The 21,358-nt window shown below is 42.9% G+C and overlaps 1 protein-coding gene across 2 annotated transcripts in view; it reads right to left on the bottom strand.

Moving 5' to 3' along the window:
• The window catches only part of PLA2R1 (phospholipase A2 receptor 1), a 172,537-nt gene that overhangs the window by 2,530 nt on the left and 148,649 nt on the right, over positions 1 to 21,358 (bottom strand). For both annotated transcript variants that reach the window (XM_073634071.1, XM_073634072.1), the window contains exons 28-29: positions 4,719 to 4,895; positions 2,346 to 2,381 (exon numbers count right to left, since the gene is read on the bottom strand). In XM_073634071.1, the coding sequence (XP_073490172.1) occupies positions 2,346 to 2,381; positions 4,719 to 4,895 (213 nt within the window). The remainder of the gene's footprint in view (positions 1 to 2,345; positions 2,382 to 4,718; positions 4,896 to 21,358) is intronic.

Here is a 21,358-nt window from a genome sequence, read left to right as displayed (position 1 = left end):
GGGGTTCTGTAATCAGCTTTTGAGCAATGTCCATTAAAGCCCTCAGTCCTGGCACCTCTGCGGCCTTTAGATCAGTTGTACAGTCCATTAGCTGCCTGAGAGCAGCAGCCCCTGCACCTCTGGAACCCTCCTGGAGAGAAGGAACCCTGCTCTCCAGTGTCTCAAAATATTTATCTCCATTCCAACCCCCTACTGGACACTTCCTCTCCGGGGATTGGCTAGAACCTTATAAATATTCATTTATAAATACTCGTTGATTTGAATCTCCCGCCCGAAGCTCTGGAAGCTTTTTTGAGAGGCAGAGGGAAGCAATCAAACTCCCAGACTATGAGACCCTGAACAAGCCAGAACAAACAATCACTGCTCCCTGGAATACTGAAGGAGCCAAAGCTAAATTTTCCTAACAACCTACGCTAGGAGGGTGCTACACTACATTTTGATAAAAGCACAAAAATTATAATTGCTTTGGTGTCAAAGTACAAAATGTATATAGGACAAGCAGTGAATGTGATTTTCACCGATGATTCACTGATGATGCATCAATCACTGCCATTTTTGTAAGTAATGTTCTCTGTTAAATTACCCACTGCAAAAAATATATTCTTTTTCTGCTAGGGGGGCAAATATACTTTTTTAACTCAGCCCAGAGTTAACGGGAACACATTTTCCGGTGACAACCATCTAAGGGGGATTCTCCTTTACTCTTCAAAGATTTCAACTGCAGGAAAACCTGCACAACAAAAATAAATTCTTCTCTTTCCCATTCTATCCCAAATTTTTAAAAAAAGCATATATTTTGGGTAGAGATACAAGGAAATAATGTCTTTTCCTCTGTGCAGGTTCTTGCACAGAGGATTGGTATGAAGGATTAAATAGCACTAAATATGGTCCATGTGATTGCTGAACCTACTGACTGGTCATGTTTTCCAACTATGTAGATAGCAATGGTCCTGTGTACATGGGCTTTTGTTTGCATCAGAACAGCTTTTCTCATAAAACCAGTCAATGGGAAAGCAAAAGAAGCTTCAACAAGCTTAAAGTGGTTGTAAAGGTTGAAGGTTTTTTACCTTCATGCATTCTACAGTATGCATAAGGTAAAAAACCCTCAGTGTGCAGCTCCTCCCTCAGCCCCCCCCCCAACCCCCCCCCCCCCCCAATACTTACCTAAGCCAGATCTCGATTCAGCGATGTGCAGGAAACCCGAGGCTCTCCTTGGTCTCTCCGTCCTGATTGGCTGAGATTCTGCAGCAGGAGCTGTTGGCTCCCACTGCTGTCAATCACAGCCAGTGAGATGGGAGCAGGGGGCGAGGCAGAGCTGCACTCGCCAATGTCTTATGAATGCAGATAGCTGGGTCAGGAGCGAGCACACAGGAGTGCCCTCACAGCAAACAGCTTGCTATGGGGGCACTCGGCAAGGGGGAGGGGCCCAGAGCGCCAGCGGGGAATCCGAGAAGAGGAGGATCGGGGCTGCTCTTTGCAAAACCACTGCACAGAGCAGGTAAGTATAACATGTTTGTTATTTTCAATCACTTTAAAGGCCCATACACATGATAGGACTTTGTACAAACTTTCCTGTGGATTTTTGTACAAAGGGCGTCGGCTGTAGGACACTGCAGGACTTTTTCAGCCAACTTTCGCCAAATCATGTGGTTTTTCAGCTCTTTACCGCCACCCTTTGGTCAACTTCTGTATTGTTGTCTGATCTTTTGCATTGGTTCTGAGCATGCGTGTTTGTACTTTGGACTAAAGTCCTATGGACTTGTGTACACATGATAGGATTTTGCACCATAGGACTTTTGTTGCTGGAAAGTTTGTCTGTTTGCACAGCCAACATTTTTCCGATGAAAACTGAAAAAGTTTGTCCAATGGAGCGTACACATGGTAGGATGTTGCCTTAAAACAGCTCATCTGCATGTTTGTTGTCAAAAAGTCCTATCGTGTGTATGGGCCTTAATACAACTTAGGGCGACACTTGCCGTTCAGAAGGAGGTCCACCACACCTCCAATGGTGAAGGAAGTTCAACTTCAACAGTAAATAGCTTCACACATGCTTGGGATAAACATAGATCTATCGTCAGACAAACCAAAATGAAAAAAACAACAAAAAAAAAAAACAAACAAAAAAAAAAAACAGGCAGGCTTTATGGAGTACTCTGTCTTTTTCTGCCATCACTTTTTTTTATGTTTCTATAACTCCTAGGCATCTCAAAAAGATGTTGAAAGCAAGCTGAACACATCTGAAAACATGCTGTATTTGTCCATCTACACAAAACCCTACGTAAGCTTCAAAGTCAGGTCAAGTACTATAAGTTGTATATCCAAGTTTATAGAGGTATTACACTTACGTAATTCTGCAAGATTTTCTTCCAATTTTTTGATACCTGTGAAACACAAATTGGTATTTGATCATTAGGATATTAATAAAGAGAAGCTTCAGTTTGGTTGAGGGAAAATGGTCTGCTATAGGTGAACTGAAATGATGCTGCTATTTTCTTGAAACTGAGTGCTAAGTGGAGCAGTTGGTCTTCATTATCATCACCTTATCAGTCTGTGTCATAATAAAAAATCCTGCAACCCCTGCATCCCTTTACACATGCTTGAATATTTTAAACTATTTCACCAAAAACTTATGCCGGCCATACGCGGTTAGAATTTCGAAAGAATTTTCTTTTGAAAATCGTATCAAAGAATTTTCGTACGAATTTCGCACCATTAGTGGGCTGCAACAACAGCCGATTTTCGTGCAGCAATCAAATTTGAGGAATCGGATATGTTGAAAATTTTTTAAAAAACGAACGATTTTATAATCAATGATGGGAGAATCGTGCGAGAAATGTAATAAGAAAAAAGTTTACGGAGAGAAAAGAAGATTCCCAGCCATGAAAATTCTTTTCTGTAGCAACATAAGGTGAAATTGAAGGCTTGGTGGGCCGAATTACGAAAATCAATGGTGGCATCATCGGATCAGAAAAAAAAACGAACTTTCTGATTTTGAAATGAAAATTCATTCGCCCATGTATGGCCTGCTTAAGATGTCTGCATACCTCCCAACTTTTTGAGATGGGAATGAGCAACACCTATTAGCAAAAGTATGTAGGTATAGGACACACACACCCTGCCATGCCCCCTTAAAGGAGCATTATACAAAAAAAGATTAGTTAAATCCACAACTACTTTTTTTACCACTAATATTCCTATACTAGCTTATAAAAATTACAAATGCAGCAATTTAGAAATTGGATGAAAGGTTTAGCACTGGAAAAACTGAAAAATTGAATTCAAATACTTACCGCAATTTTCCTTTCCTGACGAGCTTCATGGCAGCACAGCTGGGTATAGGTTCCGCACCCCCATGCCTCCAGGACTTAACGCATATAAATTTGAGCCCACCTACAGCATCGGCATTCTGTAACTAGTCCTACCAAGCTGGGTGGGATCTGTGCTGCCATGGAGCTCGTCAGGAAAGGAAAATTACGGTAAGTATTTGAATAAAATTTTCAGTTTTCCTGTCGGCTCCATGTCAGCACAGCTGGGAACTAGCCAAAACAGGGGAGAGATAATGCTACACACTCCTCAATTCTGATTAAAAAAACTGAAGCCAGGATGCCTCTGCCAAACTCAACTGTCATTAAGCCGTGAATATGAATATTTTGGTGCCCATGTAGCTGCCTTGCAGATTGTTTCAGACACTCGGCCTGCTGCCACTCTCAAAGTCGAGACCCTTCTAGTAATTCTCCTGGCACAGCCAACCCTTTTTTAACTTGTAGGTCAAGGAGATGAGCTTTACCAAACAAGAGGCAATAATCTTGCTGGAAGCCGTAAAAACATTATGTGTTCCACCTGGAATGACAAACAGATGCTCCGACTTCCTATGGCAGAAGTCGCCTTGATTAAACATTTTAAAGCTTGGCCCACATCCGATGGGCTAATTTCTTGAGTACTCCCCAAAAGGAACGTAGGACAACCCACTGTGTGATATGGACTCTGAAGGTCAGTTCAGGCACAAAATTTGAGCATTGGCATGAGTACTACCCTGTCTGGGAAGTACACTAGTATGGGTTCTTTAAACCCCAAGGCCACGAATGCTGACTCTCTTCTGGTGATGTTATTGCAACCAGTAAAGCAGTTTTCAGTGAGAGGTACCACAGGGTGATTGAAGGCATCTGATGCAATAACATCCAACAGCAATGGGAGATGCCATTTCGGAAACAATTTGAGGTTTTAACCAAATTGTATCTTGAAAAACAGTATAATTAAGTGTTGGATGCCCACTGTATACCGGTGAAGGCAGAGACAGCCGAAATGTGTGCCTATAGCAAACTTACGCATAGACCTAAATCAAGCCACGCCTGCAGACATTTCAGAACAGACTTCTGCAGAGTCCGGCGTAAAATCTTGATCAGCAATAATGCTGGGAATTCATGCCATATTCTACTATAGGCACGGTTAGTGCTGTTCTTTGTTTTCGTAAGATTATTCACAATCTTTATAAAGCATTCAAAATCCATTAGCCTCTGCCTCTCCAGACCCAGGCCATCAGCCTGAGCCTGTCGGATGCTGGATGAATGGGACTTTGGAGAAGATTTGATCTTATAGGCAGAGTGGCCGGCCGCCACTGTTTGCAAGAATGCAATACTAAAGAATGCTGGTGTGAAGACGTTTCAATACGAATTATAGCATTTACGATCACACAAAACATTTATGACAAAGAGACTTACTTGCGTTTTTCCTACATAAAAATCCTCTTCTTTCAGAGCACTCTGTCGGCACCCAAGTACCATCAACAGTCAAACGTGTGACACACATACCGCCAGTCAAGGCTTTGGAATGTGATACCTCGTTATTCCAATTGGTGTAGTTTAATGTTGTGCCATTTGACCAATGTTCTGTACCGTCTAAAAGAAAAACACGTAAACTTGTTGTGTTTATTAGCTAGATCTGCCCAAGAAATTAGGTTTTGAGTGGAAACTAATGGTAATAATCACAGACATCTTACGGCTCTCAAAGATTCAATTGTTATTTCCTTATGGTAGCCTTTGTCTCTTCTCCCTCCCATGAGGCAATTATTTGTGTTTGTCATATCATCAAGGGAGTACGGCAGAGTCATAACAGTTGCAGCTATAACTGGGAATACCCAGCTGTAACTGGGAATACTGGGAGAGCAATGGTAACTTGTTAGCCACCACACAAAATTTAGCAGGGCTCACCTAACCCTGCTTGAATTGAATGATTTTGTAAAGTACTGTACAAACTGTTGGCACTATATACATCCAGTATATCAACAATAATAAAAATAATAATACATTAAAACATACTGTACCGTGCTCTTTCTATAGAAAGCCAACAATGCTTTGTTACACCAGTGTTGTGGCTCGATTCTCTATTGAATATTTATCAGTATTTTGATGATTGTACACTGTCTTATTCATCCAATAAAAATACTGAACAAGAATATTTATCAGTATTTAAAATTTTTCATATAGATAGTAAAAATAAATAAATAAATGTATACAAAAAAAATTACCCTAAACCACCATAATTGCCCTACCTAACTCTAATTTCTTTTTCATTTTGGATAGACTAGGTATTTTGGATAGACTAGGTCCCAACCTGCTTGGGTTCCCCCCGCCGGTTGCAGCAAACATAGGATTAAGTTTGCCCTAATTCAGTGTCCTGAATTGTCATGGTGCAGGTGGGCTGGCCATCAGGACCATATCAATCAATGACATTCCAAGGCAGTATGCACCACAGCATTCATTGCTATAGCTTTGCAGAGCAGCCCCTAGGGTTTAGCAGGAGACCGAAACAGTGGTGGCTGGTGGTTTTTATGGGCGGCAAACAACCCCCCCCCCCCCCGCTCGCTCTCTGTCTGTCTCGGCACTTACGATGGAGGGCAGCGGGCTGTGGCTCCGGTGTCCTTTCCATCAGCAAGGCGGTTTCAGCCGTGCATGTTCTCTCTCCTCCTCCTAGGCGCTAGGCATCCAATAGAATCATCTGATGTTTTGGCCAATTAGGAAATGGGTCTCACAACCCGCTTCCTGATTGGCGAGGAGGAGATTTAGTGTGAAAATAGTGAATATTCATTCGCTATTGTCACACAACATGGTGGGATCAGGGCGCAGTGCTCTGAGCCCCGAGCCCACCCTTTTTTGAAACCTATTGGAGCCTCTGGCTCTAATCACGTGCTTCAAAAAAACACATCCCCCCCCATTGGAATCCATAGTCCAGTGCCATGTATGTAGATCAGGGGGCCGGATGCATGAATAGGAGGGGGCGGCTCCCGTGCACCCCTAATGAACAGGCAGACACGGGACAGAAGTCTGGCTCCTCCAGGCCTGTTCCATCTCCCGCCTGCAGTAGGGCTCCGATGTGAAGAGGGGACTGTGTGATTGGAGGGGCTTGAATGTGATTAGAATATTTGGTGATACCGGGCTTCTAGTCCCTCTCCACTCTATCCAAAGCCAAAAAATGTTTGCTTTTCGTTAGACTGTACTTTAACCACTTCAGCACCGGAAATTGTTCCCCTCTTCATGACCAGGCCATTTTTGCTATTCTGCACTGTGCTAATTTAACTGGCATGTGCGCGGTCATGTAACGCTGTACAAACACAAAATGTATAATTTTACTTCACACAAACAGAGCTTTCTCTTGGTGGTATTTGGTCACCACTGTGTTTTTTATTTTTTGTGATATAAATGAAATAGAATGAAAATTTTAAAAATAAATAAATATATATATATATATATATATATATATATATATATATATATATATATATATATATATATATAGTTTTTACTTTCTGCTATAAAATCCAATTAAAAAAATCTAAAGAAATCTAATCTCTTCATAAATTTTGGCTGAAATTTATTCTGCTACATGTCTTTGGTAAAAAAAAAAATCTCAATAAGTGTATATTTATTGGTTTGTCTGACAGTTATAGCGTCAACAAACTATGGGTTATATACTGGAATTTTTATTTTATAATTTTTTTTTTTATACTACTAATGGCAGTGATCAGCGACTTATAACGGGACTGCAATACTGCGGCGAGCAATCTGAAACTAGGGGGAACCAACTGCCACTGACATCACCAGTGACATTAATACAGTGATCAGTGCTAATAATAGGCACTGTCAATAGTACTAATGACACTGGGTAGGAAGAGGTTAACATCTAGGCCGATCAAAGGATTAAATGTGTGCCTAACTGTAATGTGTGTGATGTGTGCTGAATTACTAAGGATCTTGTTGGGTTTTTTTTCCTACTTTTTTTTTTCCTCTCTGTTCTGTGAATTTCTGAGCCAATCAGCAGGTGCCGGCGGCCAATCATTGGTCGCGGCTTGTAGAATGGCTTGTGTGGGATGAATACTAGGTATGTGATCCAGTGCAGGGACGCCGCTTTGCCACCGCACTAGTATGTTAGGTGGTCGGCAAGCGGTTAATCTCTGGGGTTGATTTACTAAAGGTAAATAGACTGTGCACTGTGCATACTGAAGTTGCACTTTGTAGGTGCAATTGCTCCAGAGATTGGTAAATGAGTAGAAGCTCTGCTGACTTCCATCATCCAATCAAGTGCAAGCAAAATGCCGTTTTTTTTTTCCTTGCACGTAATTGGGTATTCTTTGCAGAGTGAAGCTTTACCTCATTTACTAAGCTCTGGAGCAACTACATTTTCTTTCTTTCTTTCTTTTCTTCATTTTCAAAAGTGCACAGTCTATTTGCCTTTAGTAAATCAACCCCATAGAGTCTATGATTTAGTACTTGTATGCGTGAAATGCATCAGAGCAGAAAGTATGGCACCAACCAGTAGCAGCTGGTGTTCAATATTTTTGAGTCCTAAGACTCCCTAGCCAATCGGGTCTCAGGACCCGCTTCATGATTTGCCGGGAGGAGAATCAGAAAGACAATAGCGAATATTAATTCACTATTGTCACACAACTGGGTGGGCTCAGGGCGCATTTTTTTTAAGCCAGTTAGAGCCTTATGCTCTAATAATGTGCTTCAAAAAAAAAAAAACCCATTGAATCCAATGCGTCCAGCGCCCTGCGTGTAGATTAGGGGCGGGCACATGGATTAGGGGGGCGGCGCCCTGTGCCCCTTATGGACAAGCCACCACTGGCACCAGCACACCAAGGATGGGTCCAAAGCTTTATTCAGCGATCACATCACAGTTACAGAAGAAACGCTTTGGAGCCTCGCAGGACCCCTTCATCAGGCATGTGAGAGGTCCCCATTAACAGTGTGAATGGATTTAAATGCAGCTGTATTGTATTCAATAGGGACATGCACACAGTTGCATAAACATGCTCCGAGTTCAGATCTGTAACTAAAGATTAAACAACCTGCATTTTATGTATACACCTACAGTACCTTGAAAAAGTATTCATACCCCTTGAAATTTTCCTCATTTTGTCATGTTACAACCAAAAACGTAAATGTATTTTGTTGAAATTTTATATGCTAGACCAACACAAAATGGCACATAATTGTGAAGTGGAAGGAAAATCATAAATTGTTTTACAATTTTTTTTACAAATAAATATCTGAAAAGTGTGGCGTGCATTTGTCTTTAGCCCCCTTTACTCTGATACCTCTAACTAAAATCGAGTGGAATCAATTGCCTTCAGAAGTCACCTAATTAGTAAATAGAGTCCATCTGTGTGTAATTTAATCTCAGTATAAATACAGCTGTTCTGTGAAGCCCTCTGAGGTTTGTTAGAGAACCTTAGTGAACAAACTGCATCATGAAAGCCAAGGAACACACAAGACAGGTCAGGTATAAAGTTGTGGAGAAGCATGGTTAGGTTATAAAAAAATATCCCAAGCTTTAAACATCTCACAGAGCACTGTTCAATCCATCATCCAAAAATGGAAAGAGTATGGCACAACTGCAAACCTACCAGGGCATGGCCGTCCACCTAAACTGACAGACCGGGCAAGGGGAGCACTAATCAGAGAAGCAGCCAAGAGGCCCATGGTTACTCTGGAGAAGCTGCAGAGATCCACAGATAAGGTGGGAAATCTGTCCACAGGACAACTATTAGTGCACTTCACAAATCTGGCCTTTATGGAAGTGTGGCAAGAAGAAAGCCATTGTTGAAAGAAAGCCATAAGAAGTCCTTTTGCAGTTTAAGAGAAGCCATGTGGGGGACACAGCAAACGTGGAAGAAGGTGCTCTGGTCAGATGAGACCAAAATGTTACTTTTTGGCCTAAAAGTAAAACGCTATGTGTGGCAGAAAACTAACACTGCACATCACCCTGAGAACACCATCCCCACCGTGAAACATGGTGGTGGCAGCATCGTGTTGTGGGGATGCTTTTCTTCAGCAGGGACAGGGAAGCTGGTCAGAGTTGATGGGAAGATGGATGGAGCCAAATTCAGGGTAATCTCAGACAAAAACCTGTGAGAGTCTGCAAAAGACTTGAGACTGGGGTGGAGGTTCACCTTCCAGCAGGACAACGACCCTAAATATACAATGTGAAAAAGTAAATACCGCACTGTCACCTGAATACAAGACAGCAGCCAGCACAGCAAATGACAATAGCATGTGAAAAGAAACTAGTATATGTGCAGCGCTAAATAAGAACGGTTGTAATGAATAGGACCGTATGTGTTACAGAAAAAATTATATATATATATATATATATATATATATATATATATATATATATATATATATACATATATACAAAAACATCAGCTGGAAGAGGTTGCTGGAAGAGGCAGCAGAGGAGGTTGCATCCTGTGAGCATATAAAAAGGATTTGATCCACTTATCTCTGAATTTCCCTTCCTTGCTGTGAGTTCTCTGAGGAACATTGTGAACATCATCCTCCTGTGCCAACATCCGCAGACATGGATGTCCCTGCCTATTGGTGTTTTGTCACCACAAGTCTTGACGACTCCTTGGGCTTACGCCCTGTTGAGTCTATTAGCTCTGGTAAGCCTCTGTTATGTTAGTGGTGGCTTCTCCCATTATCTTCTCCTTACATCTTTCCCCCTATTGATGTCTGAAAGTTGATATTCACTAACCTGGATTAAGGTCATATCCCAGTTTTTCATCTGTGGATTATATTTACTTATTCACCATCGCCAGTGTAGACTTTATTTAACATATTCATTTGTGTTTTTGCATGTATATTATTTAGAGTGTTCAATACTTAAAAAAAAATCTGTAACACATACGGTCCTATTCATTATGACCGCTCCTATTTAGTGCTGCACATATACTAGACCCTAAAAAACATACAGCCAGAGCTCCAATGGAATGGTTTGGATCAAAGCATATTCATGTATTAGAATGGCCCAGTCAAAGTCCAGACCTAAATCCAATTGAGAATCTGTGGCAAAACTTGAAAATTGCTGTTTACAGACACTCTCCATCCAATCTGACAGAGCTTGAGATATTTTGTAAAGAAGAATGGGCAAAAATTTCATTCTCTAGATGTGCAAAGTTGGTAGAGACATCCCCAAAAAGACTTACAGCTGTAATGTTAGTGAAAGGTGGTTCTACAAAGTAATGACTCAAATATACACTTGTCAGATATTTATTTGTAAAAAAATGTTGAACACTATTTATAATTTTCCTTCCACTTCACAATTATGTGCCACTTTGTGTTGGTCTATCACATAAAATCCCAATAAAATACATTTACGTTTTTGGTTGTAACATGACAAAATGTGGAAAATGTCAAGGGGTATGAATACTTTTTCAAAGCACTGTATGCATAGATGCAGATACAGCACTAGAATTGTATGTGTTGAAATGCATATTTAAACGTATCTAAAAATAATCATTTTACATTTTACTGATCATTTACGCAGGAACCTTTGTGCCAAAAAAACACTGCCTTTATGATCAGTGAAATTCTTACAACCATGTGCATGTACACCTTACACCCTCCCCAGGTCATTCTGTTTCACTCTCTCTGCAGCCCGGTGCATCGGTCCTGGGATTTTAAAACCGTACTGTTCTTTTTCTTCTTTCCCTAGGAACACAGACACAAACATGTGCTGGTCCTGACCAATCAGAACTGACCTGAAACGTTCCTGTGTCCCTGGGAAAAGAGAAAGAACAGTAGAGTTTTCAAATCCCAGGACCACTGCTCCGGGCAGCCACCACAATGGGGGACAATCAACAAATCTGTATACAAAATATTATTACAGTAATATACCGTATTTATCGGCGTATAACACGCACTTTTTTCCCCTTAAAATCAGGGGAAAATCGCGGGTGCGTGTTATACGCCGATCCCCTGCGATCCCCGCTGGCAGATCTAAAAAAATTGCTGACCGCGATTTGAAAATGGCGCCGCCGGCGCTGAAATACACAGAGCCGGTCCTCGGCTCTTCTCGGCCACTTTCGGCTTCACTCGACGCCGCCCAAACCTAGCCGAGTGTACTCGGCTAGGTTCGGATAGCTCCGCTCACAGTCACGCCAATCCCGGGTGGGACTACGAGTGGAGCCGAAAGTGAACGAGAGCCACCGAGAAGAGCCGAGGACGGGCTCTGTGTATTTCGGCGCCGGCGGCGCCATTTTCAAGTCGCGGTCTGCGATTTTGAAGCCCAGGATGGCAGGGGATCACTGGGGAAGGATGCACTGGGGAAGGCTGCACTGGGGAAGGCTGCACTAACAAGGCTGCACTGGGGAAGGCTGAACTGACAGTGCTGCACTGGGGAAGGCTGAACTGACAAGGCTGCACTGGGGAAGGCTGAACTGACAATGCTGCACTGGGGAAGGCTGCACTGACAAGGCTGCACTGGGGAAGGCTGCACTGGGGAAGGCTGCACTGACAAGGCTGCACTGACATGGCTGCACTGAGAAGGCTGCACTGAGAAGGCTGCAATGATGGGCATTTAAATGTAAGTTTTTTTCCCTTCAACTTCCCTCCTAAAAGTTTTTTTTCCTTAAAATTCCCTAAATTGGGGTGCGTGTTATACGCCGATAAATACAGTAACTGAAAAGTTAAAGCGGTATTAAATCCAAAACCAAATATGTAATATATTGCAGCTTACCAATCATTAGATGTGGTGGCTAAATTCATTTTTCTTTTTTTTAGGCTTTTTTCTCTCTTTTTTCACCTGGTGATCTGGCCAGTAACACACCTCCTGTATTAAGCTGGATACACACTATACAATTTTCTGTAGATTTCTTCCTTCAGATTTACCAACATCATATAATATGAGGGCAAACCTTTATGCCCTGTACACACGATAGGATTTTCTGACAACAAAATCCATGTTTGGATCGCATGGGTCTGAACACCCATGCGTTCTGATTCTAGTGCGAACAAAAAAAGGGTCCTGCATCATGTTGGTGCAAATGTGATGCAATTTAAAAAAAAAAGTGTATGGCTGAATTTGCATGGTACAGACATCGCATGTGATGTGCACAGCAATGTGGTGCAAATTACATGCGATGTTTGGCATCGCATTAGTGTAAACCCAGCCACAAGGGTTGGTGCAGCCACCAGATTCCTGCGGCAAGAATCCGCAGAATATGCTGATCGCATAACCCAGTCATTCCAGTCATATGAATCTGCAGATTCTTGCCACAGAAATCCACACAAACCTGGTCATGTGAAAGGGGCCTTGTTGGAATTCAACATGAATTACTATCATATTTCTGGATGTTGTACATATGTTTCCTTATTTCCAAGACCAGCCATGCTGACACTTGCAGTCCCACATTTTTCAAAGTTACAGAGGAATGTGACCCCAAACAGAATCTGCATAGCAAAAGGGCTTATCTCCAGCACACCGGGTGTGCTAGAAGCTTCAAAGAGATTGATTACAAAGATGGCCCAGGGCGCATGGACTGCAATACTGCCCCCAGAGGCCAAGTATGGCAGGACAGTCAGTAATATAAGGAGGATTGTCATGTGAACACTGATTGGTCCAAAGCAAATGGGACTGGCAATGGGGGGAGTTTGAATGAGTGATGAGTGAGTTTTTGTAAAAAGGTTTGTTACAGAGAGTTCTTTTTTTTATTGCTGCAAAGCATATAAAAATTGGAAGACCCAGAGAATTTCTTCAAAAAGGATAGACTGGTGAAATACTAGAATTCATATAGTGATTATCCAAATATACGTTATTAAATACATTGATGTAAGAAAAATATCAAAATACACACCAACCTTCAACACATAATCTAAAACAGACTGTACGTCTAGATGAGAAACAGGTGGCCACCAAAACTGTATCACACACTCCGCAGCATTCTCATACACACAGACACACACCGACCCAAGTATCTGGTCTGGGAAAGCAGTCCTGAAAACCCAATTTGAAAGTAAAGGAAAATGTTTAAATTTTCCGGAAAATAAATTTCCATAAGATGATATGTGAAATGTCAGTAATGCTGTTTCCTTATGGTATCAACAGGATACTGCTGAAATTCAGTTCAAAGTTCCCATATGCATGTGCACTTATTACTTGTCATGTGTAGAGATTTCCCCGTTTGCAGGTAAGCTATTGTTGTTATGCACAGCGGTCCATGGATCAGCAATGGAAATGGTTATTTTGAAGAGGAGATTACAGACAGCTGACAGGTGCTGTGGGAGATAACTTTAACACAGTTTGGAAGGACGGAGATTGCTAGTACTAGATCTTAAAAAAGATAGTTTGAAAGTACATCTCACCGTTTTCAGCCTTCTCTGTGTAGATCATCATAGCCTCCACTGTCTTGTCTCCATTCTAATCATCTTTCACCATTCTGATTGCAGGAGAAGTCAAAGGCAGGATATCCCATGAAGTTAGTTCCACCCTTAGGTGGTTGTGCAAAGTTAGTGGGTCAAAATCCAATGGCTTCAGTGCTTGCAGAAATATATTCAAAGTCCTGGACCAGGACAGCGTAATGAACCTGGTCCCTGTCAGCAAATAAATTGCAAATAAATTGCATGTAACCACTCGGGGTAAGCTGCGGGGGGGTCACATCAGTTGGTGGAGTTCACCGTGTCTTCACTAAGGATACCGTGATTTAGAAATGCTTACATGTTTCGCTTGACCTCAAGCTTCTTCAGAGCATGCTTGCTGCAAAACCTTGCAATGAGGATGTCTCTCTGCCATCTTGGGACTTTGCTCTGAATGCTGGTTTGGGCCTAAGCCATGCAGCACAGAGCTCTCTCTTTCACCACCTGGAGACCAGCCGATAGGAGTCTATAGCTATAGGACGTGATAAGTATATTTGTGTATTGTGTTCTGATTTTAAGCTATGTAACATTGTAATACCTTTATACTAGTTTCCTAATTCCTTGGGAAATAAATAAGACTTGATTACTTACTAAGCAGATGTGTTTGTTATATCATTGTGCTTATCAGACTCTTATAGACTAGCATGTATAGGGACTAGACAGATTGATACATTAATGCAATAGTTATATAGGTGTAGCACTAACTCATGGTGGAGCTGCTGGTTTAAGCGGGTCTGTTACCTTCACTTTGCTTCCCTCTGTTTCACCGGCACAGGGTCTAGGGGTTCCATTGAGTTTACTTCTGGACGACACACAAACCAACACTGGAGTACGTTTTCAATGCTTTATTGAACAAACAAACTTTAGGAAGTAGCAGGAAAGAGGCGGAAAAGGAAACTTTCAGGAGAAACTCAAATATCTTCTTATAGAATCTTAGCAACAAATGTCCTGGTAGAATTCAGATAATTAGGTGGAATGAGCTCCCCTTGTGGGACACACTCCTTGCTCGTCTGGATCGGCCGCTCTCACCGGTCTAGCAGCCAGTACGCAGCACGAATCAAAAGTCTCTGCCACAGACTCGTTTGGGGGGTAAATCCGTACGATCCTCTGCCACAGGATGTATCAGATTTTCTCTGCAGTGAAAGTCAGTCACAGTGCTTGAACCTTTAAGCCGAACCGGTAACACTATGCTGTATAGTTACTTCTTTTGGATACGCCCTTCGACCGAGTCACCAGGCCCCTCTATAGACCAGCACGCTGCGTGATCTCTCCAAGACGGGTCCTCCCCTGGGATCTCCTCGGCCGTCCAGCTTCGTCACACAGGACCGACAGCTCAGGACCACTCCTCGGCCGCGGTGGTAGGCCCCAGACAAGCCTCTGGACCCACCCCTGCGCCGCTGTATCGTGGGCCTCCCGAACGGAGGGCCACGAGGTAGCTCCTTAATGCATACCTGTCGGCCAGGAGGGCCAGCAGGTGGCTGTAAAAAAACCCTAGAACATGGCGTCTGTCCCATAAATACCCTCTTCCCAGAATGCAGCTCGGAGGACCACCTCCACCGAGGTTGTCTCCGAGACAGAGGAGCATCTATACACTTCGACACGTTGCCTTTCCAACACTGACCAGTGGTAACAGCGACACCCACTGGTCAGCACGGAAGCACACACAACGTCAGCCAAGCTGGAACAGAGGCAAATTTTTAACCTTCCTAACACACAATTTACTAAATTTACCTAATCTGCGGTAGATTGTAAATCTACCAGCGCTACATACTCCCCCCCTACAATAGACGTTGTCCCCAACATCTGTCCCAACACAGTAACAGCAACTCTCAAGCCTGAGAGTAGCATTTGAGTTTCTCATAACTTTAGATAGCAAAGAGAGAGAGAAAGGACGGTATAAAGACATTATGAGACTTATATCTTATAAAACATTATGTTCACAGCCGCGAACAAAACCACAATATAATTTTACACATCCTCACTAACTAGCTGAAAAGCCTCCCAGCTATACATATGATCCGATGATCCCTGAAAAGGAAACACATTTAAACACACATATATACATCCTGCGCAACACCAGGAGCAAAGCCTCATTTAAAATGAGACTCTCTTCCTATTATTTATATTAGAAAAAATATACACTTTTGGAGTCCATCCCTGCATAAGAACTAAGAAATCCGGCTAGCAAACAGAAGTCCTTGGATTTAAACACAGAACAGGATCTGTAGATCTTGACCACGCAGATCTCTTTACCCTGTCGCTATCTATCTAGGTAACTTCAAAGTGATAGTGTCCATAATTACCAGTAAAACCGAGGATCTGGTAAAGTCACATATTTTCCTTCTTTATCCACAGTGGTAATAAAGTACACAGCATTGTCCTTTCCTGTTCTGCAGATTTCCACTTTATCAGCGTAGATATGCCGACCATAGTTCCAATGTACAAAGCATCCGTTGAAACGTTCATCCATCCGGACAGAACATCCAGTCTTTCTAAAGGGCTTAGGCACAGACAAGTAGTCCCAAATAGCGTCACTATACCAAAGCTCCCGATTAGCTTCAATCTCCCGCATGACATCCTGGGGCACATAGGGGAACTCCAATCCATACTCTGCGGCCACACGCTTGTTTAACATCCTTTGCAAGCGAGCAAGTTTTGGCAAAGGTCTGTCTCTCCCTATACCAGGCGGTACACAGGAATCTAATGACTTTTTCACCATAGACTCAGCCGGTGTCTGTAGCGAATCAATAACTTTTGACAAAGTCTCAGCAACGGCACTGTGCATCTCCACAGTCTTCCCAGAAGCCAGGGCAGTCCATTCAGGAAGGGTCATTGTAGAGGCAACATCCTCGCCTTGTGACCACAATAGCTCTTATGACATGGTTTCAAACAAGTCATCATCCCCGGAAAGATCTGACATGGATTCTATTTCCGAGTCCCTTAATTCTTCCGCTGGCAAATATTTATTTACAGTCCCCAACAGTGGCTTACCCGTCCCAGGCGTAGACTCTGGTAGCTCTGGCTCAGGTAACCTCTGGGGTAGGCCTCGACCACGGCCGTGGGAAGCCTTCACATAGCCCACCTTCTTCTGAGTAGGTACTACAGGAACAGGCGTAGTGGACTCAGAAATCAAAGTAATGTCTCCTGATGAGACGGCAGCAACAGTGTCTCCCTCCAAAACATTTTCAGCAGCAACAGGCAAAGTAGCGGCCCGTCGCTCTCTCTCTGCAGCGGTAGCAGCTTCCACTGTAGCGATACCTGTCACCCAATCCATCCCCCCCCTTTCCAACACTGACCAGTGGTAACAGCGACACCCACCGGTCAGCACGGAAGCACACACAACGTCAGCCAAGCTGGAACAGAGGCAAACTTTTAACCTTCCTAACACACAATTGACTAAATTTACCTAACCTGCGGTAGATTGTAAATCTACCAGCGCTACATAGGATATAACAGATTGTATAATATTGCATCGATTACTTCATTTGGCACCTCAGAAGGCGTGTAGGATTTAGTTCTGCACAGAATTCACAAACCCTAATGTATTTTTGTTTTTGAGTCCCTGTAAGAATAAATCCTCAAATACACCCAGAACTGAAAATCGTCTCTAGTGTGGACAAAGATTGGCGCTGGCTCGTGAATTATGAAGCCCCGCTTGGAGGATGATCATGAAAGTTCTGTGAAATATATTCATCAGTGAAGCAGACGCGCAGAACCTGGTGAGATCTTTGGCTGATATATGTATAAACAACTAGTTGAGCAACTTCAGTGTAGCTAGTTGCAGATTAGCATATCAATGGAAGCCATTGAAGATATTGTTAACAAGTATGGCTGTGTTAGATTTGAGTCTATACAAAAGAATGCATTAACACACCAATACAATGATCTATTAAAACAATGCAATACTCATAATGATGCCATAAGGTATAAAAAGTCTTCCAAAAGAGGCAAAAAACAGAGAATGGCCAATGTTATAAGCATGTTGTTGAAAATGAAAGACATTGTGGAACAAAAAGAATTAGAATGGTATAGTGAGAGGAAACAATTATTGGAACAGGTACAAAGTGTAACGGAGAATATATTAGCAATGGTTGCAAAAGCAGATGCAAATGTTGATGATCACATTCAACAATTAGTGACTGAGAAATGTGTATTGGAACAGAGATGATATGAATTAGAACAAACATGTAAATTAAGAGAAAGTTGCATTGCCTCTTTGAATCAAAAAGAGGCTGAGAATTTGCGTGTTATTATACTGCTTAGGGAGGAATTACAGGGTGCACAGGCAGCCATAATGGAGTTATCCTCCAAACATGCAAAAGCCGAATGTGCAATGGTGGAGGTACCCTCCGCACATGCTCAGGGCATAACAAAGATAGAAGTGAAACAACATGCAGAAAAACCAAACGCTCTTATTGCTGCAAGTGATGTTACTTTGATAGAAATCAATGTTGGAGATTTAAATAAAAGTGCGATAACTGCGCTTGAAATTGATTCAGGACTTGAAACAATAGAAACTTCTGATGACTCCTCAGACGATGAAAGTGTAAAGTCTGTTTATTCCAATCATAGTTATCGTAGTAATAATGTCCAGCAATGTGAGTTTCCAGCGCCATATGCTCAAAGAAGGGCCTATACAGAGACCATCCCTCAAATGTTTTTTGTGTAAAAGGGGGGGGGGGTCACATCGCAAAATATTGTTGGGCAGCGAATAATGATATCAAAAGAAAATCGCACCACCCTAAAAAGACCCCAAAGCATTATGAATGTTATTCTACCAGATGGGGTAGCAATCCAAAGCATGGAGGCCATAGTAATCAAACCCATTTCCCTTTTAAGACCCAAATGTGGAGACTACAAACTGAAAATCATCAATATGTAGAACAGTTGTGTAAAGTAAAAATGGAGGTAGCCGCATGGTTATTCAAATGTAGCACTGGGGGAAACAATGTTAGCGGCACTTAGTGAGCTGCATGGATGCTAAGAATTTTCTGGTCAATGTTTCCTTGCTATGAATAAGGTTTAGATGTGAGCTTAATGTTTAAATAAAATATGGCAATTGTTCCCCTAGCATTACAATTAATGGGAAAAGGCTTGGGGGACTTGAAAAGTCAATTGTCATGATAATTGTGTGTAATCACTGTCTTTGTGTTCCTTTTCCAGAGACCAGGGAAGAAGTTAGACTAGTTTGGATACTAATGTTTGTGTTTTGTTTGCAGGTCCTTCAAAGTGAGCACAACAGTGGGCAAAGTTATTGTAAATGCATAATCGATTATCATATGGTACCATGAGCTCATTAATTAGTAATTGTTTGCAAACAATGAAAAAATAAGATAAACAACAGTCAGGCATTAATGGATTAAAGAGTTACAAATGAAGTTACAAATGTTGTGATGAGGTACAGATGTTTTGTTTTTCCCATTAACTAATTGTCTTTCACATGGAAATGAGCACTTTGGCCCCTTTCACACGGACGGATAAAATTGTGCTTTTAGCTACGTTTTCTACTGCAGCTAAACGCACATAATGGTTTCCTATGGCCTCATTCACACACTGCGTTTAGCTGCATTTTGCTTACCTGCGGTTTGGTGTGGATAGAAAAAATAGAATTGACTGCATCCAGGAGCAATTTAGCGCAGCTATCCGCGCATAACCGCAGGTAATCGCAGTGCACTGTGTCAGGTGCGGATAGCAGCACCGAGTTGGCTCGCTCATCAGGAAAGGAAAAATGTTTTTTCCTTTCCCAATGAGCGACAAGCACGGGGATCCGATTTGGATCCCCTCCAATGCCAGGCACTGTTTGGTATGAATCTTGAGGGGGAATTCCATGACAAATTTTAAATAAAAAAACGGCATGGGTTCCCCTCCAAGAGCATACCAGGCCCTTCGGTCTGGTATGAATTTTAAGGGGCACCCCCTACGCTGAAAAAACGGCGTGGGGGTCCCCCCAAAATCCATACCAGACCCTTATCCGAGCACGCAGCCCGGTCGGTCAGATGCTTTGGGGTGGGGGGGCCCCGCAGGGCACCTCGTCCCCATGTTGATGAGGACAGGGGGCCTCTTCCTGACAACCCTGGCCGTTGGTCTGCAGGCGGGGGGCTTATCAGAATGCGGGAGCCCCCTTTAATAAGGGGGCCCCCAGATCCCGGCCCCCCACCCTATGTGAATGAGTATGGGGTACATCGTACCCCTACCCATTCATCTGGGGAAAAAAGTGTCAATAAAAAAATCACACTACATAGGTTTTAAAAGTAACTTATTAGGCAGCTCCGGGGGTCTTCTTCTGACTTCGGGGGTCTTCTGCCGACTTCGGGGGTCTCTCAGGCCTCTTCTCCCTCTCTACGGTGTTGTCTTCATGCTCTCTGGTTCTTCTCCGGTGCCTTCTTCCTTCTGCCGGGCTCCTCCGCTATCTTCTGCTCTTTTGCCGCTCTTTTGCTAGCGGAGGAGCCCGGTCTTCTGAGACGTCTTCTTCCCTCTTCTCTTCCAGAGATGTTGACACGATGCTCCCTCTCGCTGTAATGCCAGTGAGGTCCGCAACCAATTATATAGGCATGGGGCGTGGTCACCAGGTGATGTCACCCGGTGACCCTGCCCCAGGACTGTGACGTCATAAGGGGGCGGGGTGACATCTCCCGGCCGGGGTTGTCGGGAAGAGGCCCTTGTCCTCATCAACATGGGGACAAGGTGCTTCGGGGTGGGGGGGCCCGCAGGGCGCCCCCCTTGTCCCAAAGCACCAACCCCCCCCATGTCGAGGGCATGCGGCCTGGTACGGTTAAGGAGGGGGGTGCTCGCTTGTCCCCACCCCCTTTCCTGACCGGCCGGGCTGCGTGCTCGGATAAGGGTCTGGTATAGATTCTGAGGGGGACCCTCACGCCGTTTTTCGGCTTAGGGGTTTCCCTTAAAATCCATACCAGACCAAAGGGCCTGGTATGCTCTTGGAGGGGAACCCATGCCGGTTTTTTATTTAAAATTTGGCGTGGAGTTCCCCCTCAAGATTCATACCAAACACAGTGCCTGGTATTGGCGGGGATCCAAGTCGGATCCCCGTTCAATATGAGTCGGTACCCTGTCGGTTTGCTATGGAAATGGCGAAACCGCAGCTAATCGCACTGTACAAATGCACCTGATCGCAGTGCCTGTGTCTTGAATTTCACAGAAAAAAAAACATGCTTTTAACTGCGGCAGAATAGCCGTCCGTGTGAAAGGCGCCTTACTCTTCTCATGAGGAAAGTCCATGGATGTCTTTAGTTAAAAGTTAAGTGTTTGTCATTGTTTTATGGTGGTTGTCTTGTCATGTTGTTTTTGTGTGATAATGGCCGGATTTTTTTTTTGTTTTTTTGTTTTTTTCATCAATTTTTACATTTTTAAATTTTTGTTATTTGTTTATTCATTTATTTTATTTTTGTTTTGTTCAGGTGGAAAAATGATTATGTTTAGTCCACCTGAAAGGGGGGTTAGTGCATAGGTCTTAAGAAACAGATAAATGCATTGTTTTTTTTAGTGTTTAAATTGAGAACTTTTGAGAATCAACATTGACGTTTGTTTTGTTTTTACATTTTTGATCATACCATGGGGATTCATTTTGGAGTGGGTTTAGCCTAAAGAGGTCATGGTTGTTTTGATAGTTTGGTCAGAGTTGCAGAAGCCAGGAATACTAAGTTCCT

This window comes from Aquarana catesbeiana, linkage group LG06 (genome assembly GCF_042186555.1).
Source record: "Aquarana catesbeiana isolate 2022-GZ linkage group LG06, ASM4218655v1, whole genome shotgun sequence".
NCBI classification, from domain to species: Eukaryota; Metazoa; Chordata; class Amphibia; order Anura; family Ranidae; genus Aquarana; species Aquarana catesbeiana.
The sequence above is the reverse complement of the archived record's forward strand: the minus strand, read 5'-3'. Positions and strand labels throughout refer to the sequence as shown.